Here is a 26,578-nt window from a genome sequence, read left to right on the forward strand (position 1 = left end):
GGGCTTGTGTGGGGGGCCAATAAGTGCCATTGGCCCTTCAAGACAAACATTTGACAAGTAATGATGAATTCCTCATAATGAATTATCTTTTAATCTGCCATCAGTCAGTTTTTGTTTCAGACTAATGAGAACATATTGCTTATTTTACTGTCCAATGACATGAAATGGCACAAGGGACGGACTCCACAAAAAGACCACCCCAAAAATTGCCGCACGCTTGGCACACACATGTGCCCTTTTCTGGAGTTTGAGCCCCTGCCCCCTCAGTGCTCTCTGCACGGCCCTGTGTGTGTGTGTGTGTGTGTGTGTGTGTGAGAGAGAGAGAGAGAGTATGCTACTTTAGTAGGTGTTGTAAGTACAGGGAGCTGATGGTAGGTGTTGTTGTAAGTACAGGGAGCTGATGGTAGGTGTTGTTGTAAGTACTGGGAGCTGATGGTAGGTGTTGTTGTAAGTACTGTGAGCTGATGGTAGGTGTTGTTGTAAGTACTGGGAGCTGATGGTAGGTGTTGTTGTAAGTACTGTGAGCTGATGGTAGGTGTTGTTGTAAGTAGTGGGAGCTGATGGTAGGTGTTGTTGTAAGTACAGGGAGCTGATGGTAGGTGTTGTTGTAAGTACTGGGAGCTGATGGTAGGTGTTGTTGTAAGTAGTGGGAGCTGATGGTAGGTGTTGTTGTAAGTACTGGGAGCTGATGGTAGGTGTTGTAAGTAGTGGGAGCTGATGGTAGGTGTTGTTGTAAGTACTGGGAGCTGATGGTAGGTGTTGTTGTAAGTAATGGGAGCTGATGGTAGGTGTTGGTGGGTCTATAGTGCATTGAAACGGGGACAGACCCCTGCGTTATCGGCTGATACCGACAATAAGCCTCTCCCGACCTACTTATGGGGGAACCCGGGATCGAACGAGAGAGAGAGAGGTTTACTAGAACCAGTGGAAGTTAATACTGATCTTTTTCTCTCTGTTTGAGGGCACACGTACACACACACGCACGTGCACACACACACATAACATACACACACACATTGCCGTTGTCCCGAGCAACAGACCCCTCCTCTCGGGTGTGGGATAGGCTGTAGGGCAGAACAACACACACGGAGAGAGAGAGAGAGAGAGAGAGAGAGAGAGACACACACAGAGAGAGAGAGACACACGGAGAGAGCGAGAGAGAGAGCGAGAGAGAGAGAGACACAGAGAGAGAGAGAGAGAGAGAGGAGGGGTGTGGACGTGTCTACAGGCTTACTGAAGTTGTTCCTGGTTTGTGGAAGAGAGAAACACTGAGAGAAGAAGAAGAACAGAGCAGAAGAGAAGAGAAAAGAGAAGTAAAGAAAGAAAAGCAAGAGGGGAAAAGAAGAAAAGCAAAGAAAGAAAAGGGGAAAAGTAAAGGAAGAACAGAAGAGCAGACGGGAGAAGAGAACAGAGTTTGGTAGAGAAGTGAAACGTTGACAGCAGACCGACAGAAACCAAGAGCTGCATTTTTACACTCTGACTCAACCTCAGTGTGTGTGCGCGCGTGTGTGCGTGTGCGAGAGAGAGAGAGAGAGAGAGAAAGTGTGTGTGTGTTTCCACTGGTTGTGTGTGCGTGAGTGTAGAGTTTCCACTGTGTGTGTGAGAGAGTGCGTGGGCGTGATTGGGTGTGCCCAGCGATGTGCGAGGATCCCATCCACATAAACAACAGCATGGTGAGAAATATCCATTTTACTATACTGTAAAATGTAACTAAATACCTTTACTTTATACAGTATACTCTTGTGGTAACAGTAACTAAATACTGTACACACTGTACTCACTATTTGTCAGTATTCTGTACTTCGTGAGAATTTGTAGTTTTGGATACTTTTTCACTACTTTTATCCTGCAGGAAAAGTGCATTATGAATTAACCCCTGAAGCTCTGTTTGAATTGAAATATAATGAAAATACGTATATAATGCATTTTGAACACTATTGATTGTGTTATGTAAACATAGAACGCATATAGTAGTAGTATATAGTATATATATATATACACAGAGAGAGAGAGAGAGAGAGAGAGAGAGAGAGAGAGAGAGAGAGAGAGAGAGAGAGAGAGAGAGAGAGAGAGAGAGAGAGAGAGAGAGAGAGAGAGAGAGAATGTAAACATATACAATGCATTGTAAACATTATATTGTCTGTAAACATATAGAATGCATTTGAACCCATTCAGGACGGGAAGTAGCAGATCGACAAGCTCATACAATGAGCTTGTAGATCTGCTATTTTGAAAAAAATCTTGAAAAGATGGTGCAAATCATTGCATAATATATATTCTTCCGTGTGGCCAAATACAGATATTTCTGCTGGTCCTTCTGGGGGTCCTTATGGGGGTCCTTGACATGAAATAGTTTGAGAACCACTGATGAGAAACACAAGGCTTTTCATAATTATAACACTGTCATGATTTAGAACGAAGGCCTTTTGTTGAATCTGGTCTCAGGTCTAAATAGGTTCATCATATTTAATATTTAACCCATTTTGAGCGGGAACCCCTTTTGGTGTTAGCATTATGTTATGCTTTAGCTATTGAAAAATAGCAGATCTACAAGCTCATAGCGCGCCACCGAGTGGCGCGCTACGAGCTTGTAGGTCTGCTATTTTTGAAAAGTCGAAGAGCGACTGACATAGAAACATAGCTTTTTCAGAAAACTGTCAGGATGTAGAAGACATTTTTAGAATCTGATCTCAGGTCAAAATGGGTTAATAGGTTAATCATATTTAATATTTAATAGGTTAATCATATTTCCACAGACACACGAGAGCCAAGACCTTCTGGTCCCCGAGGAGGAGGACTTCACCTTGCCTACCGAGGAGCACGCCAAGGTCACAATCCTCTTATCTTATACATGTTTTTTTTATTTTCATCCCACGATTTTGAAACACATTTTGAATGCCTAAAGCTGTAATCCTGGGCGCTGTACTCAGCCTCTGGCAACCTGGGGAGATCCCCGAACTGAGCTCATATGCTTCCTTCAATGCATGAGGAGAGAGCAGGCTGTTTCTTATCACCTGACAGTGTGGGAGTTTCCGAGGTGGGACATATCGCATGGAAGGAACACGTTATTCCTTTCCCCTCCAGGGAGACGCTCGGGAGGCATCCTTATTAGATGCCTATAGAAGCAACAGCTGGTCTAACTCTGAGTCTCTCTGGCGTGACTGAACTTCTCACCCTATCTCTCTAAGGCGAGATGCCATACAGCCACCCATCTGAGAACTCATTTCGGCCGCTTGTATCCGCAACCTTACGTCTTTCGGTCATGATGACACACACTTCATGACCATATAGGTGAGAGTAGGAATGAAGAATTACTTGGTAGACAGAGAGCTTTGCCTCCTGGCTCAGCTCTCTTTTCGTCACAACAACGACTGCAATACCGCCCCCCTGCTGCTCCGATTCTCCGGCTGGTCTCCTTCTCCGGATATGCATATACTCCCAGGCCTTCTCCAGGATCCCTGCAAGAGTATAGATCTGTTCAGTTGTTCCAAGACCAGGACAGAATCCACATAGCTCCTCTTGAATCTGAGGTTCGACTATTCCCCAATTAATTAACCCCCTACTTGCTTACTACAAAAGCATCAAAACTAGCAGATCTACAAGCTCAAACGCGACATTGAAGCAACACATTTTGAGCTTGTCGATTTGCCACTTTTCCTTTTTTTTTAATTAGAATCCTGAAAAGTAACAATTTGAGAACAGATGTTTCCTCCCGACAGAGATGTACTAAACACACAATGCACTTTCATTTAGTTATTTAGGTTTTTTTTTCCAAGTACAATGTTTTGTCAATCCGAGTTTGTTATTTCATATAGTTTAGTTAGGTTTAGTTAAAGGAGAACTTTGCCCATTTTCAACCTTGTCTTCATATTATTGGTCCTCACTAATGCTCATTAATGACATCATTCTCGTCTTATCACTCTGTGTTCTCATTGGTGGGCTGTGGACAGTTCAGAAACCTGCCTACCAGTGACATCATCGATGGGGGGCAGCGGCAAAAGTTAGCATGCTGAAATAGAAGCCGTTGTTCTTTTAATAATAATAATAATAATAAAATAATAATCGTATTTGAAATGACGAAACCTATGATGTCAGTGGTAGGCATGTTTCTGACCTATCCCCAGCCCTCCTCTGAGACACAGAGCGAGTAGACATGTTTCTGAACTGTCCACAGCCCTCCTCTGAGACACGGAGCGAGTAGACATGTTTCTGAACTGTCCACAGCCCTCCTCTGAGACACAGAGCGAGTAGACAGGTTACTGAACTGTTCCACAGCCCTCCTCTGAGACACAGAGTGAGTAGACAGGTTACTGAACTGTCCACAGCCCTCTGAGACACAGAGCGAGTAGACATGTTTCTGAACTGTCCACAGCCCTCCTCTGAGACACAGAGTGAGTAGACAGGTTACTGAACTGTTCCACAGCCCTCCTCTGAGACACAGAGTGAGTAGACAGGTTACTGAACTGTTCCACAGCCCTCCTCTGAGACACAGAGTGAGTAGACAGGTTACTGAACTGTTCCACAGCCCTCCTCTGAGACACAGAGTGAGTAGACAGGTTACTGAACTGTTCCACAGCCCTCCTCTGAGACACAGAGTGAGTAGACAGGTTACTGAACTGTTCCACAGCCCTCCTCTGAGACACAGAGTGAGTAGACAGGTTACTGAACTGTTCCACAGCCCTCCTCTGAGACACAGAGTGAGTAGACAGGTTACTGAACTGTTCCACAGCCCTCCTCTGAGACACAGAGTGAGTAGACAGGTTACTGAACTGTTCCACAGCCCTCCTCTGAGACACAGAGCGAGTAGACAGGTTACTGAACTGTTCCACAGCCCTCCTCTGAGACACAGAGCGAGTAGACAGGTTACTGAACTGTTCCACAGCCCTCCTCTGAGACACAGAGCGAGTAGACAGGTTACTGAACTGTTCCACAGCCCTCCTCTGAGACACAGAGCGAGTAGACAGGTTACTGAACTGTTCCACAGCCCTCCTCTGAGACACAGAGCGAGTAGACAGGTTACTGAACTGTTCCACAGCCCTCCTCTGAGACACAGAGTGAGTAGACAGGTTACTGAACTGTTCCACAGCCCTCCTCTGAGACACAGAGTGAGTAGACAGGTTACTGAACTGTTCCACAGCCCTCCTCTGAGACACAGAGTGAGTAGACAGGTTACTGAACTGTTCCACAGCCCTCCTCTGAGACACAGAGTGAGTAGACAGGTTACTGAACTGTACCACAGCCCTCCTCTGAGACACAGAGTGAGTAGACATGTTTCTGAACTGTTCCACAGCCCTCCTCTGAGACACAGAGTGAGTAGACAGGTTACTGAACTGTTCCACAGCCCTCCTCTGAGACACAGAGTGAGTAGACAGGTTACTGAACTGTCCACAGCCCTCCTCTGAGACACAGAGTGAGTAGACAGGTTACTGAACTGTTCCACAGCCCTCCTCTGAGACACAGAGTGAGTAGACAGGTTACTGAACTGTTCCACAGCCCTCCTCTGAGACACAGAGTGAGTAGACAGGTTACTGAACTGTTCCACAGCCCTCCTCTGAGACACAGAGTGAGTAGACAGGTTACTGAACTGTTCCACAGCCCTCCTCTGAGACACAGAGTGAGTAGACAGGTTACTGAACTGTTCCACAGCCCTCCTCTGAGACACAGAGTGAGTAGACAGGTTACTGAACTGTTCCACAGCCCTCCTCTGAGACACAGAGTGAGTAGACAGGTTACTGAACTGTTCCACAGCCCTCCTCTGAGACACAGAGTGAGTAGACAGGTTACTGAACTGTTCCACAGCCCTCCTCTGAGACACAGAGTGAGTAGACAGGTTACTGAACTGTTCCACATCCCTCCTCTGAGACACAGAGTGAGTAGACAGGTTACTGAACTGTTCCACAGCCCTCCTCTGAGACACAGAGTGAGTAGACAGGTTACTGAACTGTTCCACAGCCCTCCTCTGAGACACAGAGTGAGTAGACAGGTTACTGAACTGTTCCACATCCCTCCTCTGAGACACAGAGTGAGTAGACAGGTTACTGAACTGTTCCACAGCCCTCCTCTGAGACACAGAGTGAGTAGACAGGTTACTGAACTGTTCCACAGCCCTCCTCTGAGACACAGAGTGAGTAGACAGGTTACTGAACTGTTCCACAGCCCTCCTCTGAGACACAGAGTGAGTAGACAGGTTACTGAACTGTTCCACAGCCCTCCTCTGAGACACAGTGAGTAGACAGGTTACTGAACTGTTCCACAGCCCTCCTCTGAGACACAGAGTGAGTAGACAGGTTACTGAACTGTTCCACAGCCCTCCTCTGAGACACAGAGTGAGTAGACAGGTTACTGAACTGTTCCACAGCCCTCCTCTGAGACACAGAGTGAGTAGACAGGTTACTGAACTGTTCCACAGCCCTCCTCTGAGACACAGTGAGTAGACAGGTTACTGAACTGTTCCACAGCCCTCCTCTGAGACACAGAGTGAGTAGACAGGTTACTGAACTGTTCCACAGCCCTCCTCTGAGACACAGAGTGAGTAGACAGGTTACTGAACTGTTCCACAGCCCTCCTCTGAGACACAGTGAGTAGACAGGTTACTGAACTGTTCCACAGCCCTCCTCTGAGACACAGAGTGAGTAGACAGGTTACTGAACTGTTCCACAGCCCTCCTCTGAGACACAGAGTGAGTAGACAGGTTACTGAACTGTTCCACAGCCCTCCTCTGAGACACAGAGTGAGTAGACAGGTTACTGAACTGTTCCACAGCCCTCCTCTGAGACACAGAGTAGACAGGTTACTGAACTGTTCCACAGCCCTCCTCTGAGACACAGAGTGAGTAGACAGGTTACTGAACTGTTCCACAGCCCTCCTCTGAGACACAGAGTGAGTAGACAGGTTACTGAACTGTTCCACAGCCCTCCTCTGAGACACAGAGTGAGTAGACAGGTTACTGAACTGTTCCACAGCCCTCCTCTGAGACACAGAGTGAGTAGACAGGTTACTGAACTGTTCCACAGCCCTCCTCTGAGACACAGAGTGAGTAGACAGGTTACTGAACTGTTCCACAGCCCTCCTCTGAGACACAGAGTGAGTAGACAGGTTACTGAACTGTTCCACAGCCCTCCTCTGAGACTGAGACACATCTTGTAATGAGTAATTAGTAAACACCACTATAGGCTTACGGTTGAAAATGGGTGAAGTGCTCCGTCATTACTGGTAGCAGTGTTGTTTTCGTCGACTAAAACTAAGACGAAAAATGTTCGTCGACTACCTTTTTTCACTGAACAAAACAAATGGAAACTAAATGAAAACTAAGCTATGATGACTAAAACTAAGACTAAATATACTGACAATTTCGTCGACAAATAAAAACTAGACAAATGTTAGGAAGGGACTAGTGGGCAAGAGATCCAGTATAAGTCATTTTACACTTGGTTGCATGCTGAAAATAGCCGATCTACAAGCTCACAACGCGTCGCGTTGCGACGCGTTGTGAGCTTGTAGATCGGCTATTTTCAGCAAGTGTAAAAACACTCATTACGACGGCATCAAGGCCCACCAAAATACATTTTAGTCGACTAAATCAACTGTAGATTTAGTCGACTAAAATCTTATGACATTTAGTCGACTAAAACTAGACTAACACTAAGACATTCCAGGTGACTAAAATGTGACTAAAACTAAAGGAAGTTTCAGTCCAAAGACTATGACTAAACTAAAATCGAAATTTGCTGCCAAAAACAACAGTGACTGGTAGGTAACGTTTCGGGCCGCAGCCCTTCCTCAGACCTTGGAAGGTCACCGGGAAGGTCTGAGGAAGGGCTGCAGCCCAAAACGTTACCTACCAGTAAAGATATTTTGGGAGCATCAAATGGTGTGCGGATTCTTTCATTTCTTCACTGTGACTTTATTTTGATCCAGCAGCCAGCCTATAGGTTTAGATGTGATCCAGCACCCAGCCTATAGGTATAGATGTGATCCAGCACCCAGCCTATAGGTTTAGATGTGATCCAGCACCCAGCCTATAGGTTTAGATGTGATCCAGCACCCAGCCTATAGGTATAGATGTGATCCGGCACCCAGCCTATAGGTTTAGATGTGATCCGGCACCCAGCCTATAGGTATAGATGTGATCCAGCACCCAGCCTATAGGTATAGATGTGATCCGGCACCCAGCCTATAGGTTTAGATGTGATCCAGCACCCAGCCTATAGGTATAGATGTGATCCAGCACCCAGCCTATAGGTTTAGATGTGATCCAGCACCCAGCCTATAGGTTTAGATGTGATCCAGCACCCAGCCTATAGGTATAGATGTGATCCGGCACCCAGCCTATAGGTTTAGATGTGATCCGGCACCCAGCCTATAGGTTTAGATGTGATCCAGCACCCAGCCTATAGGTTTAGATGTGATCCAGCACCCAGCCTATAGGTATAGATGTGATCCAGCACCCAGCCTATAGGTATAGATGTGATCCAGCACCCAGCCTATAGGTATAGATGTGATCCAGCACCCAGCCTATAGGTATAGATGTGATCCAGCACCCAGCCTATAGGTTTAGATGTGATCCAGCACCCAGCCTATAGGTTTAGATGTGATCCAGCAGCCAGCCTATAGGTTTAGATGTGATCCAGCACCCAGCCTATAGGTATAGATGTGATCCAGCACCCAGCCTATAGGTATAGATGTGATCCAGCACCCAGCCTATAGGTTTAGATGTGATCCGGCACCCAGCCTATAGGTTTAGATGTGATCCAGCACCCAGCCTATAGGTATAGATGTGATCCGGCACCCAGCCTATAGGTTTAGATGTGATCCAGCACCCAGCCTATAGGTTTAGATGTGATCCGGCACCCAGCCTATAGGTTTAGATGTGATCCAGCACCCAGCCTATAGGTTTAGATGTGATCCAGCACCCAGCCTATAGGTATAGATGTGATCCGGCACCCAGCCTATAGGTTTAGATGTGATCCAGCACCCAGCCTATAGGTTTAGATGTGATCCGGCACCCAGCCTATAGGTTTAGATGTGATCCAGCACCCAGCCTATAGGTTTAGATGTGATCCAGCACCCAGCCTATAGGTATAGATGTGATCCAGCACCCAGCCTATAGGTATAGATGTGATCCAGCACCCAGCCTATAGGTATTGATGTGATCCAGCACCCAGCCTATAGGTATAGATGTGATCCAGCACCCAGCCTATAGGTATAGATGTGATCCAGCACCCAGCCTATAGGTTTAGATGTGATCCAGCACCCAGCCTATAGGTATTGATGTGATCCAGCACCCAGCCTATAGGTATAGATGTGATCCAGCACCCAGCCTATAGGTATAGATGTGATCCAGCACCCAGCCTATAGGGTTAGATGTGCGTGTCCTTTTTGACTGTTTATTCAGCCTTCTCTACTACTTGAAGTGCTCCGTTAACTAGACCGGTGCCCGTTAATCGACTCAATGACCAACTCGACGCCCTATAGGGTTGTGACTCGTGTGCGAGGCGCGGGGCTGACCTTGAAGTCGGTGCGGGTCGAGCGGTTCTCGAGATACGTGAACTAAATCTGTACGCACAGAGATTAATTGACGGCGAGATGACCTGGTCCTCCTCCTCCTGTCGACAGCCTGTAGGAGATGGTGTGCCCCAGCAGGACGGGCCGGTCAGCGCCTTCAACCCAGACAAGATGACCCTGCAGGGGCCGGTCAGCTTCAACACAGACAAGTTGACCCAGGGCCCGGTCAACGCCATCACTGTGCTGACGCTGCTGGACAAGCTGGTCAACATGCTGGACACCGTGCAGGAAAACCAGCACAAGATGGAGGTACAGTACTGTTATGTAGCATGAGTTTGTGAAAATGGTGGCTTTTATTCCTCGGGCCTATAGTGGAAATGGCGCTATATGAAATGCCGTTGTGAAGAATGCGGGGCAGAGGTTTTTCCTTGGCCTCGAGGGCAAAGTTTCACGCTGATCGGTGAAGATCTGTAGTAGTTGGTTGTTTTCCGGATGATATGATTGGTTGATTGTTTTCAGGTGCGTCAGGACGACATGGGGGGTGTGGTCAGAGGCATCCAGGCGGATATGACCAAACTGTCGAAGAACCACAGCCACACCTCCAACACCGTCAGCAAACTACTGGACAAGAGCCGTAAAGTGTCTGTGACTATGAAAGAGGTAAATACCATATAACTATGGTCCCGCCCACATGATGTTTATAAAACTGACCTTTTTATATGCGTTTCTCTATCCACACGACAACTATACGTTGTCGTGTGGATGGAGAGATACTTCTGTAAAACGGGCTTGTGTAGACACGGACATTTAGCTACTATACGTTGTCGTGTGGATGGAGAGATACTTCTGTAAAACGGGCTTGTGTAGACACGGACATTTTCAAAAACGAAAAAACTCATTCATAAAAATATACCCGTGTACGTGTCACGTGAGGACGACGCCTATATCTCTGCTGTCGGGCAGAAAACAGCTAACTCCAAGATATATCCTTTTTTAGGAAATTAAGAAATATATAAGAAATAAGAAATGTATAAAACAAAGCAACACTGCCGCATCAAAGTTGGCATTGTGACTTTATATATATTGTCAGATTCTTGCATGAGAGGCGGGGAGAGGGAGAGAAGTTAGCTGCTTTAGCAGACAGTTTGAGGGTCCAATGGAGTTAGCTGCTTTAGCAGACAGTTTGAGGGTCCAATGGAGTTAGCTGCTTTAGCAGACAGTTTGAGGGTCCAATGGAGTTAGCTGCTTTAGCAGACAGTTTGAGGGTCCAATGGAGTTAGCCTAACTCCATTGGACCCTCAAACTGTCTGCTAAAGAAGCTGGGTTTTGTCAGAAGCACTTTTTAATACTTTTCATTGGTTAAATTTTTTTTTAATCTTATATATACTATATACCAGGGGTTCTCAACCCGTGGGTCGCGACCCCTCGGGGGGTCGCCAAAATATTTTAGGGGGTCCCCAAATTATTTTCGAAAAAAAAAGATTTTTTTAAAATTTTATTTTCACGATTTTTCAAAAATAGCAGACCTACAAGCTCGTAGCGCGCCACTCGGTGGCGCGCTACGAGCTTGTAGATCTGCTATTTTTCAATAGCTAAATTATAACACCAAAAGGGGTTCCCGCCCAAAATGGTTTAAGGTTATTGTAGCACTCAATTTATATTGGGGGTCGGGAGGGACGCACGCACGCACGCACGCACGCACGCACGCACGCAAGCCTGTGGCTTTGAAGCAGGAAATGAAGAGGATGGAACGAACGTGAGAACCAGACAGATGGTCACACTGACTGTGTGTGTGTGTGTGTGTGTGTGTGTGTGTGTGTGTGTGTGTGTGTGTGTGTGTGTGTGTGTGTGTTTAGGTGCGTGATAAGATGGAGAGACAGGCGGGTCAGGTGAAGAAGTTGGAGGCTAATCACGCTCACCTGCTGAAGAGAAACAACTTCAAAGTTCTCATCTTCCAGGTCAGTGTGTGTGTGTGTGCGCACTGTGTGTGTGTGTGTGTGTGTGTGTGTGTGTGTGTGTGTGTGTGTGTGTGTGTGTGTGTGTGTGTGTGTGTGTGTGTGTGTGTGTATGTGTGCGCGCACGTGTGAGCATGCATGCACATGTGTGCGTACCTGAGAGAATGTTTCATGAGAGAATATACAGTGACAGTCAGGACTGGAGAGGACAATATGAATGAATATATAGTGACAGTCAGGGGTGGACAATATGAATGAATATATAGTGACAGTCAGGAGAGGACAATATGAATTAATATATAGTGACAGTCAGGGGTGGACAATATGAATGAATATACAGTGACAGTCAGGGGTGGACAATATGAATGAATATACAGTGACAGTCAGGGGTGGACAATATGAATGAATATACAGTGACAGTCAGGAGAGGACAATATGAATGAATATATAGTGACAGTCAGGAGAGGACAATATGAATGAATATATAGTGACAGTCAGGACGGAGTGGACAATATGAATGAATATACAGTGACAGTCAGGGGTGGACAATATGAATGAATATATAGTGACAGTCAGGGGTGGACAATATGAATGAATATACATGTAGTGACAGTCAGGAGAGGACAATATGAATGAATATACAGTGACAGTCAGGACGGAGTGGACAATATGAATGAATATACAGTGACAGTCAGGAGTGGACAATATGAATGAATATACAGTGACAGTCAGGGGTGGACAATATGAATGAATATACAGTGACAGTCAGGGGTGGACAATATGAATGAATATACAGTGACAGTCAGGGGTGGACAATATGAATGAATATACAGTGACAGTCAGGAGAGGACAATATGAATGAATATACAGTGACAGTCAGGGGTGGACAATATTAATCAGGGGTGGGCAACTGGCGGCCCGGGGGCCACATGCGGCCCCCACCTTCACTTAATGTGGCCCTCAGGTTAATGTCAGGATACTGATATAATATTGGTTTCAGCTGTTTACAATTCAACATGCAAACATGACCCGCTTTAATTACTTCAGTCTAAATTAGTAGCTCATTGCTTCAACACACGTATAATTAAAGGCATTTAGGCATTTGAAATTACATAAAAATGTAAATTTTCAGGATTCCAATTCAAAAATAGTAAAAAATAATTCAACATTTCAATTCGAATATAGCAAAAATAGCCGATCTACAAGCTCAAAACTCGTTTTGAGCCTGTAGATCGGCTATTTTTGCGACGACAATAGGCTAATATATGGCCCTAGGGAGTGAGTGTGGACATATAGTGGCCCTCTCCATCGTCAAAGTTGCCCACCCCTGATATAAATGAATATACAGTGACAGTCAGGGGTGGACAATTCAAATAGATGTACTCTCTAAAGCATCAGAGCCAGCAAGCAGTATACGGTACGTAGACGCATAGAAAGAAAGAGACAGAGAGAGAGAGAGAGAGAGTTTCTTGCCAAAGAGAAGGAATGTACAGTGGGGTGCCAAATGCTCAAGACTGCAGACACTGTGTGTGTGTGTGTGTGTGTGTGTGTGTGTGTGTGTGTGTGTGTGTGTGTGTGGGGCAATCCCACTCATTCCTTTGCAAAACCCCACCCACTAACCCACACACACACACACACACACACACACACACCTCAGCGGGGGAAAGAAACAGAACTCATGTTTTCCTCTACGTGGAATAAGACAACACACACACTTACACGCACGCACGCACACGCACACGCACACACACACACAGTCAGAGTAAAATCTATGACTGAATATACTGACAATGTTATATCAACAAATAAAAAACAGGCCTATAATGCTAGGGAGGGACTAGTGGAGAACAGATGAGATCCAGTAGAACTAAGAGACTATAGTTGGTTGTGCAGCACTGGTGTCGAGCCCATTACAAACCCGGTTCTGAATGTAGAGATCTGAGTATCCATAAGCGTTGGGCTTGTCGAGCCTGTTAATCGGGGTACAATAACGGCCCATGACGTCATGTTTAAACCAGCGGTTCCCAAAGTGGGGTCCGGGGACCCCCAGGGGTACCTGAGGGAGTTCCAGGGGGTCCCCAGCTACACGATAGTTTGGAACCAAATGGACCATTATGGGTCTGTAACTCAGAGAGTGTACAAATGGAACCAAATGGACCCTAACGGGTCCATTTGGTTCCATTTGTACACTCTCTGAGTTAAATTAACAGTGGTTTTACAATATAAATTGGGGTACCAGAGGTAGAAATGCCATCAAATCGGGGGTCCGTAGCCTAATGTGTGTGAAAATCACTGCTGGAGCCGTACTAATCCTCCCTTATCGAGGTCACTGGCACATGTTTTCAAATGGGGGGTCCATGGCCTAATACTTTGGGGGTCCTTGACACGAGAAAGTTTGGGAACCACTGGTTTAAGGGTTCTCAACCCGTGGGTCGCGACCCCTCGGGGGGTCGCCAAATTATTTTGGGGGGTCCCCAATTTCTTCTTTTTTTTTTGCAACTGATTGGCTGGAAAGTGGAAATGAAGAGTTTATGTACACATAGTACATGCATACACCTTCCCTAATGATTATATCTGGTTTCAGTATTTATTTATGGTGTATTGTCTCTATTATTAAGGTTATTGTAGCAGTCAATTTATATTGGGGGTCGGGAGGGGGCGGGGCGGGGGTCCCGAGACATTGCCAAAGCATTTCCGGGGGTCCCCGGCCAAAAACGTTGAGAACCCCTGGTTTAAACGATCAAGAGGTGATCAGGAAATGAATCTACAGTCATACGCCAAGCTGGCACAAACATGTCGTAATGAATCTACAGTCATCTCCCACGCTGGCACAAACATGTCGTAATGAATCTACAGTCATCTCCCACGCTGGCACAAACATGTCGTAATGAATCTACAGTCATCTCCCACGCTGGCACAAACATGTCGTAATGAATCTACAGTCATCTCCCACGCTGGCACAAACATGTCGTAATGAATCTACAGTCATCTCCCACGCTGGCACAAACATGTCGTAAAAGTGTATTGATGCCTCCGGGGAAACGAGGAAGAGGAATTCTATTGCCTCACTATTGGAATTTGGATATGTCGCCTTTTAACACATCGACTGCCAGAGTTAACATGGACGGGAACCCCTTTTGGTGTTTTAAGCATTATGTCATACTTTAGCTATTTGAAAAATAGCAGATCTACAAGCTCATAGCTACGAGCTTGTAGATCTGCTATTTTTTGAAAAATCCTGAAAATGTGGCGCAAATCTTTGAATATATATTCTTTCAGAGCGAACGTTTTTAACTCAAATCTTTGCCTCTGGGGGGGGGCGTCCCTGGAACAACATATTTTCAGATGGGGGTCGGCGGCCAAATAAGAGATAATTCTGGGGGTCCTTGACATGAAAAAGGTTGAGAACCACTGATACAGAAACATAGGTTTTTCAGAAAACTGTTGACTAACCCAATATCGATCCATCCACCGATCGCATGGAAAGATGCAGTAGAGCCTTGTAAAGTTGGGAATGTTCTGCCACAATAACCTGTTCCATATGGGCTAGTCGAATGTGGCCTATTTCTACTCAAAACCACCAGAAAGACGAGAATTCTATATATAATATATACACAACTGCTATCATAAACACATGTCCACATACAAATACAACAACTAGACTGAAGACACATTCAGACAGATGAAGGGTTCACGAATACATTGTTTCAAATGGAGCTTTAGAATACAGTATTATTATGAGTTTTAAAGCAATCATTCAAGATTTAGCTGTGTGTGTGCTGCTCTGTCTCTACCTCTCTCTCTCTCTGTCTCTCTCTCTCTCTCTCTCTCTCTCTGTCTCTCTCTCTCTCTGTCTCTCTCTCTCTGTCTCTCTCTCTCTCTCTCTCTCTCTCTCTCTCTCTCTCTCTCTCTCTCAGAGAAGTAAGGAAGTGTGTGGATATTGTATTTTGACTTTTATGACTATATATGGTTATCTGCTTCTTGCAGGGAATTAACTATAAAATATCTGTATGGAAACACATGCGCGCACGCACGCACGCACGCACGCACGCTCGCACGCACGCACGCACGCACGCACGCACACACACTAGAGAGAGACTGTACTTCTCACTGTCCAATAAAGTGGTGTGTGTGTGTGTGTGTGTCATGGGGCCCATGCTAGGGGCATCATGCCAGGGAGAGTTTTGATTGGTCATAGCGTGGCTTGGTTGTCGTGGTAACAGCCTGCGAGGAATGCAGCTCTCTGTCTGTCTCTCCTACACTGTGTCCTATACTGCCTGTCTGTCTCTCTCAGCTGTCCTGTCTGTCTGTCTCTCAGCTGTCCTACTGTCTGTCTGTCTCTCCTACACTGTCTGTCTCTCAGCTGTCCTGTCTGTCTGTCTCTCAGCTGTCCTACTGTCTGTCTGTCTCTCGGCTGTCCTATACTGCCTGTCTGTCTCTCCTACACTGTGTCTCTCAGCTGTCCTACTGCCTGTCTGTCTCTCGGCTGTCCTATACTGCCTGTCTGTCTCTCCTACACCATCTGTCTCTCAGCTGTCCTACACTGTCTGTCTCTCAGCTGTCCTATACTACCTGTCTGTCTCTCCTACACTGTCTGTCTCTCAGCTGTCCTACACTGTCTGTCTCTCAGCTGTCCTATACTACCTGTCTGTCTCTCCTACACCATCTGTCTCTCAGCTGTCCTACTGTCTGTCTGTCTCTCCTACTGTCTGTCTCTCAGCTGTCCTATACTACCTGTCTGTCTCTCCTACACTGTCTGTCTCTCAGCTGTCCTATACTACCTGTCTGTCTCTCCTACACCATCTGTCTCTCAGCTGTCCTACTGCCTGTCTGTCTCTCCTACACTCTTATTTTGAAACATCACAATGTGTCAATCTCACACTGAGGAATACATTCTTGAGGGGTGTGTGTGTGTGTGTGTGTGTGTGTGTGTGTGTGTGTGTGTGTGTGTACACGCGTACAGTGCATGTGTCGTTATCAGCAACACTAAACATTCTTCTACTCCCCAAAATAACCTGCATTCCTCTGTGATGCTAGTGTGTGTGTGCGTGTGTGTGTGCGCACGCGTGCATGTGTGTGTGTGTTTGTATGTTTGGAAATGTGTAATAAAAAGGTTAATATCTCAATTAAAAATACATTAAATAGAACAAAACACAGAGAGGATGTGCAAAACCATGGTGAACCCTGACCGACCGAGACTTCTGATGAGGGGCAGCCCCGTATGGAATTATACGGTAGGCCTACGTAGATATTTTTAAAGGGAACAATGTGATGAAGCTAAACGGTCTAAATAGAGCTTATGTATAATGTGATGATTTATTGCGACAGTAGGTTGCAGATTATTACTATGAAAACCTGCAAAAACCAGTCAGTCCGTCAAACCCTTAGATCTCCATATATGGAGCTGACCTGCTCTGACATTCCATATGTTGATCCCTCCCCACCCGTCCTTCCTCTTCGATGTCTCCCTTTTGACTAATACCTGTCCATTCAAACTCTAGACGGGCCCGCCCGAAAATTAAGGCCCGGCCCTACCTGGGCTGGCCCGAGGCCTCGTCTGGCCTTAATAATTAGCACACATTTTATACACGTCAATTAAAAACAAAATGAAAAGGTCCACATGGGCATTCCATTCCCAGACCTGTTGTTCCGCTTCTTGCCCTCGGGGCGTCTTACTGGTAAGTTAAATAAATACTTCACATGACAGTAATATTTACAGTACAAACAAGCGCTCCCTGATCAAGACCTCTGTCTGCTGTTCTAATTGACACAGCCGTATGTAAAGGCTAAACTATGTCATTTAGATAGCATTTGTCTGCTGTTCTAATTGACACAGGCGTACATTATGTAAAGGCTAAACTATGTCATTGCATTTAGATGTAGACATAGCTCTCTATAGTCATAGTGCATACTCATAGCTTCACTGTACAGACATACTACTATTAGACCGTTAGGTTCTTACTTTGCTTATGAGTCTTGATGACTATTAATATTTGATGTGTTGTTCTTGCTTACTGTAAATCACTCTGGATTTACCCATTTTGACCTGAGATCAGATTATAAAAATGTCTTCTACATCCTGACAGTTTTCTGAAAAAGCTATGTTTCTATGTCTGTCTATGTCAGACCTATGAGCTTGTAGATCTGCTATTTTTCAATAGCTAAAGCATAACATAATGCTAACACCAAAAGGGGTTCCCGCCCAAAATGGGTTAAGAGCGTCTGCTAAATGTCTAAATTGTAAATGATCCCTTTACTTGCCCAACAATACGAAGCTAACAGTACTCTAAATCAGGGGTAGGCAACCTTAGGCACAGGTGCCAACATTGGCACAGCAGAGGGTGATCACTGGCACAAGTGTGAGAGAGATGATTTTTCTTTTAAATTTAAATGTATATAAAAAAAGGTTTACAGTTAAATTAAGTCCACTCACATTCATTGAACTCACTGATTGGGGAGACAGTGGTAAAAATAATAATTGAGTCTAAAAATCATACATGCTGATGTGAAAGAAAATGTTTCTAAAGAAGAAGAGAAAAAAATAAAGGTTATGTGTATATGAACAATCAAAATCGGATGGAAATATATAATTTGGATGTGGTGTCATAATTAAACGTAATGTCGATATGGCACGGCAACTATCAAGAAAATAAAGACAAGGCACTTCATGCCATAAGGTTGCAGACCCCTGCTCTAAATAGTCTAAAAAGTATAAGACCGTGTTCCTTCAGTAGTTTAGGGAACAGTACAGTAAGTCCAGTAAGAGGATTTTCTCCCTAGCTTTCTCTGCTCCATGGAAACTGTGACTTACTGTGTGTGTGTGTGTGTGTGTGTGTGTAGCATTGTGATATTCTGTATCCTTTACCTTCCGAGTTTCCCTGTTATTGTTCAAACTCCGTCATTGTGTCCGGCATCCTGTGTGTGTGTGTGTGTGCTTAAATGTGTGTATGTGTGCTTAAATGTGTGTGTGTGTGTGTGTGTACTTCTCATTTTCCTGTGGTATTTCACCCCAGCTGATGTAAGTGGAAATTGGATCACACACGTCTCTCTCTCTCTCTCACACACACAGACGCACACGCACACACATGCGTGCATGTGTGCACACACACACACACACACACACACACACACACACACACACACACACACACACACACACACACACACACACACACACACACACACACACACACACACACACACACACACACACACACACACACACACACACACACACACACACACACACACACACACACACAATCGCCCTGCTTTTCCACTGTCTTATCGAAAACGCCCGAGTTTCCTGTGTGTGTGTGTGTGTGTGTGTGTGTGTGTGTGTGTCACACATTGTGAATGTCTGTTATGCGTACGATGTACATACTGTAGCGCGTCATATGCCAGAATAGTGGAACTCAAAGGAGATTTTAAAATATCATAAAAATATCACAAAGATTAGATTAGATATCATTGAATCTACAACCCTTTTCATATCAGGGTGAATTTGAGCCTCTTAGACCCTAAATGTATAATATTTTGTTATCCTTGTTCTGTATTGATGGAGGCACCATAGGACAGATGACAGGCAAATGTTGATCAAAATAACAATTCTTCTACATTCTCTAATTGTGTAGACTTCTTGTAAATTGATGTTTAACAATAATTTAACTCCTGAGAGCGTACAATGGAACCAAATGCCATTTGGTTTCATGCTACACAGTACACTAACGAGGTAAAGATCTAATCAGGGTCCATTTGGTTACCAACTGTCCATTTAGCTGCATGGGGACCACTTGGAACCCCCTCAGGGACCCCCTGGTGGTCCATGGACCACTAGTTGAAAACCACGGATTTACAGTGAGAATGTCTAAACATTCCTGTCTTTTCATCTCTGTGATAAAAGCCAAACATCTTTGACAGCTAATACTATACTGTACCAGTGTTGTTTTCGTCGACTAAAACTACGACGAAAAATGTTCGTCGACTACCTTTTTCCACTGACGAAAACTAAATGTAAACTAAATGAAAACTACGCTATGGTGACTAAAACTGAGACTAAATATACTGACAATTTCATCAAACAAATAAAAACTGTTAGGAAGGGACTAGTGGACAAGAGATCCAGTATAAGTCATTTTACAATTAGTTGCATGCTGAAAATAGCCGATCTACAAGCTCACAACGCGTCGCAGCGCGAAAAAAAACAGCCGTTACGACGGCATCAAGGCCCGCCAAAATACATTTTGTTCGACTAAATCAACTGTAGATTTAGTCGACTAAAATATGACATTTAGTCGACTAAAACCAGACACTAAACACTAAACCATCCCAGGTGACTAAAAAGTGACTAAAACTAAATGAAAACTAATCAAGAGACTATGACTAAAACTAAAATCAAAATGTTCTGCCAAAAACAACACTGTACAGTACACCACATGTTATGGTCGGTGAAGCGTGTGCGCGTGTGTGTGCACGTGAGCGTGTGTGTGTGCGCGCGTGTGCGTACAGTAAAAGGTTGCGACCGTGTGTGCGCGCGTGCGTACAGTAAAAGGTCGCGACCCCTCCACACCTCCTCGAGAGCTTTGGAACTTTGTTTGTTGGAAGGTTTTGAACAGTTTCCTGTTTCATCAAAGCCTGAATGGTCAATAGAGTTGACCATTCATTCACCACAATGAGTGGTCATGAATAATATAAATAATATGTATTTGTTTTTATTATTAGTTTTTTCTATCGCGTGCTACTTGACTTTCAATCTCAATGAGTGGTCATGAATAATATAAACAATATGTATTTGTTTTATTTTAGTTTTTTCTATCGCGTGCTACTTGACTTTCAATCTCAATGAGTGGTCATGAATAATATAAATAATATGTATTTGTTTTATTTTAGTTTTTTCTATCGCGTGCTACTTGACTTTCAATCTCAATGAGTGGTCATGAATAATATAAATAATATGTATTTGTTTTATTATTGTTTATTTCTATCGCGTGCTACTTGACTTTCAATCTCAATGAGTGGTCATGAATAATATAAATAATATGTATTTGTTTTATTATTGTTTATTTCTATCGCGTGCTACTTGACTTTCAATCTCAATGAGTGGTCATGAATAATATAAATAATATGTATTTGTTTTATTATTGTTTTTTTCTATCGCGTGCTACTTGACTTTCAATCTTCTACATTTTAAATAATTCGTATTCCACTACATTTCTAGGTTCATCGTTTACCTGCTATCCTATAGTTTCAGATTAGATTACAGATTAGTGTTTTGATTAGTATATTGTTTAGATAGACGTGAATATGATGGAGGACTTTAAGTACTTAGGGTCAACATTTCAGAGCAATGGAGTGTGGAAACGAGAAGAGAGGTGAAGAAACGAATGCAAGCATGGTTGGAATGGGTGGAGAAAAGTGTGATATAGGAAAGTATTGTATCAGCAAGAATGTGAGACCCGCCATATGTTTTATGGTTTAGACTAGAGACAGTCACACTGAGGAAGAGACAGGAAGCAGAGCTGGAGGTTGCCGAGAATGTTGAGGTCCTCTAAGGGAGCAATCTGAGAATCACATAGTCAAATATTCAGGAAAACAGCGCCCCCGCGAGGAAACAGTCTGTCTTGAGCAGTGTTGTTTTTGGCAGCAAATTTTGATTTTAGTTTTAGTCATAGTCTCTTGAATAGTTTTCATTTAGTTTTAGTCACATTTTAGTCACCTGGGATGGTTTAGTGTTAGTCTAGTTTTAGTCGACTAAATATCATTCGATTTTAGTCGACTAAATCTACAGTTGATTTAGTCGAACAAAATGTATTTTGGCGGGCCTTGATGCCGTCGTAATGACAGTTTTTTTCACTTGCTGAAAATAGCCGATCTACAAGCCCACAACACGTCGCAGCGCATTTTTCGCCTTAGTCGACGAAAACAACACTGGTCTTGAGAGACTACTATGGGAGTAACAATTACGAGTACATCAGAGGGACAGTGCATGTCAGATGTTTTGGAGATGAGGCCAGAGAGGCCAGACTGAGATGGTTTGGACTTTGGACACATATACAGAGGAGGGATAGTGAGTATCGGTAGAAGGATGTTGAGGTTGGAACTGCCAGGCAGGAGGCCTACAGGAAAAGATTTATGGATATAGTGAAAGAGGACATGAAGTTAGTTGGTGTGAGAGAAGAGGAGGCCGGGTGCGGTGGAGGCAGATGATTCCCTGTGGCGACCCCTGAAGGGAAAAGCCGAAAGGAAAAGAAGAAGATTGTTTAGATCAGGGGTCTTCAATGTTTTTAAGTCCAAGGACCCCTTAGCTGAGAGAGAGAGATGAAGCATGGGGACCCCCACTACACAATATATAGTTGAGATAAGAGATGAAGCAGCAACCCCCACTACATATTGTATAGAAATTAACATTGATTTTACAATATAAATTGGGGGTCCCAGAGATAGAAATGGCATTAAATGGGAGGTCCGTAGAATAATGCATTTCAAACTGCATGGGGGTCCTTGAAATGAAACGGGTTGAGAATCTCTGCTAGAGCTGTATAAACGTTCTCTTATGGGGGTCCCTGGCATATCTTTTCAAATGGGGGTCCTCTGCATAATTACTGTCAATTTGGGGGTCCTTGACATGAAAAGGTTGTGTTGTTGTGCCTCTGTGTTGTTTACATTTATGATAAATAAATAAAATGATTCAATCCGTCTGTCTGTCTGTCTCTCTGTCCGTCTGTCTCTCTACCTGTCTGTCTCTCTACCTGTCTGTCTCTCTACCTGTCTGTCTGTCTGTCTGTCTCTCTACCTGTCTGTCTGTCAGGATGAGAATGAGATTCCCTCCAGTGTCTTCGTGAAGGAACCGGTTCCGTATCCCCGTGACAACCTGGAAGTGGGCGGAGACGATCTAAGCCTCGCCCCCGTGATGGACACCAACCGCTCCCAGGAGGAGGATGGGCTTCACACCATCGACCTATCGTCCGACGAGGACGTGGGCCTGGAGGCGGAGCTAGAGGAGGAAGGGGAGGAGCTTCAGGACCTGGAGCACATGGACAAGACCAGAGCGGACAAGATCAAAAGCTCCAGTCTGAAGAGGGTACAAATACTCAATACTTGAGGAACCTGTCTGTCTGTCTGTCTCTGTCGGAAGACACCGGAAGGTGTCAAAGTCCTTAAAGGTGTAGTGAAATGAAAAATACGTTTTTCACACTTTTAGACCATATCCGTGGTCATCATATGGGCATACCTAACAATGGATGCCAAAAGAAATGGGCAAATTCTCATTTTTGTGTGTTTTTATATCAAAAGTCCATACAAATATATTTTGTATTACTTCCTGAAAACAAAAACGTGATGACGTGTCGAGGCCCACATCGATAAAAGCCAATAAAAATGAAGCTCACCCGTTTAATTCCCCATATCTCCGCATCCGTCCAGCACTGGCAGCACAGCTGCTACTGATTACAGAAATCCTCCGTTTTTATTCCCATTCAAGATAACATCCAGACAGTGTATTACTCGGTTTCAACTTAATCATCACGCTAAAATATGTATCTCAAAACATTATAGGGTAGAAATAAGCCACATAACAGTAAACTGGTACAGCATGGCCGTCTATCTGATTTGTAAACAAACACACACCATGCGCTGCGTATAGCATAGCTACCGTCCCTAGCTACCGTCCCATCGCCTGAAGGGATGCAACGCTCTGATTGGTTCAGAAACTTCAGACCGGTGTTTCAACTTGAAACCGTTTGAAACTTCAAAATAAAATGTCCACCATTTCCGTTGCACTACGCCTTTAACCGTTTCAGCGCTAGCATTTATTGAAAGATTAGGATCTAATTCACGCCAGCATTTTTTCCAGTCGAGCTCTTATTTTGAAAAGCCACAGTTCCAGTCTACCAGAAGTAGATTATCCTAGGACGCTCAACGGAGCCGAGACAGGCCTTGTTTACAATGTGAATCCAAACCGGGGCATTGGAACGCTCCACATCGCCGGCTCTGTGCCGTCAAAGAAACGCTGTTTTGACCAAAATGCCATCTGGGACAAGGAATAGGAGATACAGGAGATTGAAAGAAACGGATAGAATGGATTATTATGGCGACGACGATCTAAGAAGGACGATCCAGTGCTGTGCTAACAACATAGCTAGCTAACCGGCTAACGTAGCATTATGGCTCGATCGAATGCACTATAAAAGCGCAATTGCCATTAATCAACGGTAATGGCGCTGAAAGTATTAAGCAAGACTCAACTGAACCCGTAATTGCACCAAGGAGCTATAGAATTGCACCATTTACCATTTATACACAGGTTGTGGAAGAGTGCGCCCTCTAGCGTAAACACTGAAAACACCATATGACGTATAGTCCTACAGTATATCCGTCAATACGTATATGCGTTGAAATGATGTATACATGTGTCACTGGCAGTTAATGAGTTTATATGTTAAATCAGAACAGATAAAATCAGGTTGACAGCAATTATATTATTATATGTATGTACTACAGGTTGACAGGTACATTATATTTAATGTATTACAGGTTGACAGAACCTGAATAAGTTACATTATTTTAATGTATTCCAGGTGGACAGCATTAAGAAAGCCTTCTCCAGGCAGAACATTGAGAAGAAGATGACTAAGTTGGGCACTAAGATGGTGTCTCAGGAACAAAGAGACAAGATTAAGAAGAGCTTCAGTCATCAGCAGAAAAGCCCTGGAGAGAAGAGGACCTCCCCCTTCAAAGTGTCCCCTCTGAGCTTCAGCATCAGGAAGGTTAGACGCACGCGCACGCGCGCGCACACACACACACACACACACACACACACACACACACACACACACACACACACACACACACACACACACACACACACACACACACACACACACACACACACACACACACACACACACACACACACACACACACACACACACACACACACCAGTGTTGTTTTTGGCCGCAAATTTCTATTTTAGTTTTAGTCATAGTCTTTGGACTGAAACTTCATTTAGTTTTAGTCACATTTTAGCCACCCGGAATGTGTTGATGTCAGTCTAGTTTTAGTCGACTAAATCTACAGTTGATTTAGTCGACTAAAATGTATTTTGTCGCGCGTTGATGCCGTCGTAATGACTGATTTTACACTTGCTGAAAATAGCCGAACTACAAGCTCACAACGCGTCGCAGCTGAGCTTGTAGATCGGCTATTTTCAGCATGAAACCAAGTGTAAAATTGACTTATCCTGGATTTCTTGTCCACTAGTCCCTTCCTAACATTTTAGTCTAGTTTTTATTTGTTGACTAAATTGTCAGTATATTTCTTAGTTTTAGTCATCATAGCTTAGTTTTCATTTAGTTTCCATTTAGTTTTTGAAAAAAGGTAGTCGACGAACATTTTTCGTCTTAGTTTTAGTCGACGAAAACAACACTGATGCACACGCACACCGTGACTGCACAAACAAACTTCTGTCCTGTGTGTGTGTTTCAGCGCGGAGGTTCCACATCCTCAGAGCCGGTGGTTGTAGCAGACCCGGAGGCCTCTCTTCAGACCGGGGACTCGCCTGCGGGCGAGGCCCAGATCCAGCTCTCCCCGCTGGGCAGCCCCGACGCGGACGTCCCCTTCACCCAGGTCCACTCTGAGCTGGCCCCGCCCACCGCTGCTGCCGCCGTCGCCGCCGATGCCCCGCCCACCGCTGACGACGCCCCGCCCACCGCTGCTGCTGACGACGCCCCGCCCACCGCTGCTGCTGACGACGCCCCGCCCGCCGCTGCCCCGCCCACCGCTGCCACCCCCGAAAAGGTACCGTCGTCAAAATATGCGTTAATGTTTCAAAGTAAAAAGTACTGGTATCGTAATAATAACCTAAAGTAGAAAGCACAATATTTGCGATGTAGCATAAGAGTAGAACTATAAAAGTATACTTGAATACAGAAGTTGAGTAGGCTAAATGTACTTTAATCGCTTTCCACCAGCTGGCCCCCGACGCGGCCGACGACATCCCAGAATGCGATGATTTTCCGGAGGCTCCGGAGGGCGTGAGCGAGGAGTACGCTCTGTCAGAGACCCTCCCACAAGGGGAGGAGCCACCTCCGCCCCACGAGGAAGAGGTAGAGAGGGCATATTATTATTTATTATAATAAGATTACTGTTCATTAAGATTCATTATCATTAATTAACTCATTGACTGCCATCAATCCAGTTACTCACGAGGTGGCATTTTCATATCGTCCAAACCCTACAGGAGGAGGAGTCACATGTAGCTCCGCCCCACCAGGAAGTGGAAGAGGACGAGGAAGTAGAGAAAGAGGTAGAGAAAGCAGAAGAGAAAGAAGAGGAGAAAGAAGAAGAGAAAGGAGAAAAAGAAGGGATGAAAGGAGAGATGAAGGTGGAAGAGAAAGAGAGGGAGGAAGGAGTTTCTACTTAAAATGTACACACATCATCTTACTGTGCACACACACACACACACACACACACACACACACACACACACACACACACACACACACACACACACACACACACACACACACACACACACACACACACACACACACACACACACACACACACACACTTAAAATAGATAAGATATATAATTATAAAAGTCTTTTGTCATGAGTATAGCTCTCTGCCACGCACGCACACACACACAGTCTATATCGAACACACATTCTACTACTAAACATCTGAAGTGTCAGACTGTCAGGTGTCTGTTTCTCACGTGAAACAGTATGCAAACAGAACCTTGACTTTTATCTTTGCTAACGCTACGTGGCTGTCCTCATGCGTGTGTGTGTGTGTGTATGTGTGTCTGTGTGTGTGTGTGTGTCTGTGTGTGTGTGTGTGTCTGTGTGTGTGTGTGTCTGTAGCGTCAAGCTAGCTGTGAAAACACCTGTGACCTTTTCTGTCCGTCTGTCTTAGTATATTAAAGGAAATGTAAGTGATATTTTTGTTTAATACAGAGCATGTTTGTTTTCTTCTTGTTTTGTTAAAATATGTGTACAACATTCTTACTGGGGGGGGGGCTACACTGGGGCCGGGACGTAACCGTACGCAGCTAGGTGGTTGCACCGAATAATTTGTCCGTCCCACGGGGAGTTCCGTATTTATGTTTTTTTTTCCT

General features: G+C 44.6%; 1 protein-coding gene across 3 annotated transcripts; it reads left to right on the forward strand.

The window, feature by feature from the left end:
* The first annotated feature begins 1,163 nt into the window (after positions 1–1,163).
* LOC306917485 (caveolae-associated protein 2-like) lies at positions 1,164–26,012 on the forward strand. 3 transcript variants are annotated; one of them, XM_079495731.1, is made up of 11 exons: positions 1,164–1,673; positions 2,757–2,828; positions 9,616–9,813; positions 10,024–10,164; positions 11,361–11,462; positions 22,267–22,539; positions 24,035–24,223; positions 24,943–25,133; positions 25,224–25,254; positions 25,428–25,563; positions 25,695–26,012. In XM_079495731.1, the coding sequence occupies exons 1-11, from the start codon at positions 1,638–1,640 to the stop codon at positions 25,877–25,879; spliced, it is 1,554 nt and encodes a 517-aa protein (XP_079351857.1). In that variant the 5' UTR covers positions 1,164–1,637; the 3' UTR covers positions 25,880–26,012. The 3 variants fall into 3 exon arrangements, with proteins under 3 accessions (XP_079351857.1, XP_079351855.1, XP_079351856.1); XM_079495729.1 differs by having other exon boundaries at positions 24,943–25,254; positions 25,428–25,562; positions 25,697–26,012; XM_079495730.1 differs by having other exon boundaries at positions 24,943–25,254; positions 25,428–25,562; positions 25,700–26,012.
* Positions 26,013–26,578: the final 566 nt, after the last annotated feature.

This window comes from Electrona antarctica (genome assembly GCF_951216825.1).
Source record: "Electrona antarctica genome assembly, chromosome: 24".
Lineage (NCBI taxonomy): Eukaryota > Metazoa > Chordata > Actinopteri > Myctophiformes > Myctophidae > Electrona > Electrona antarctica.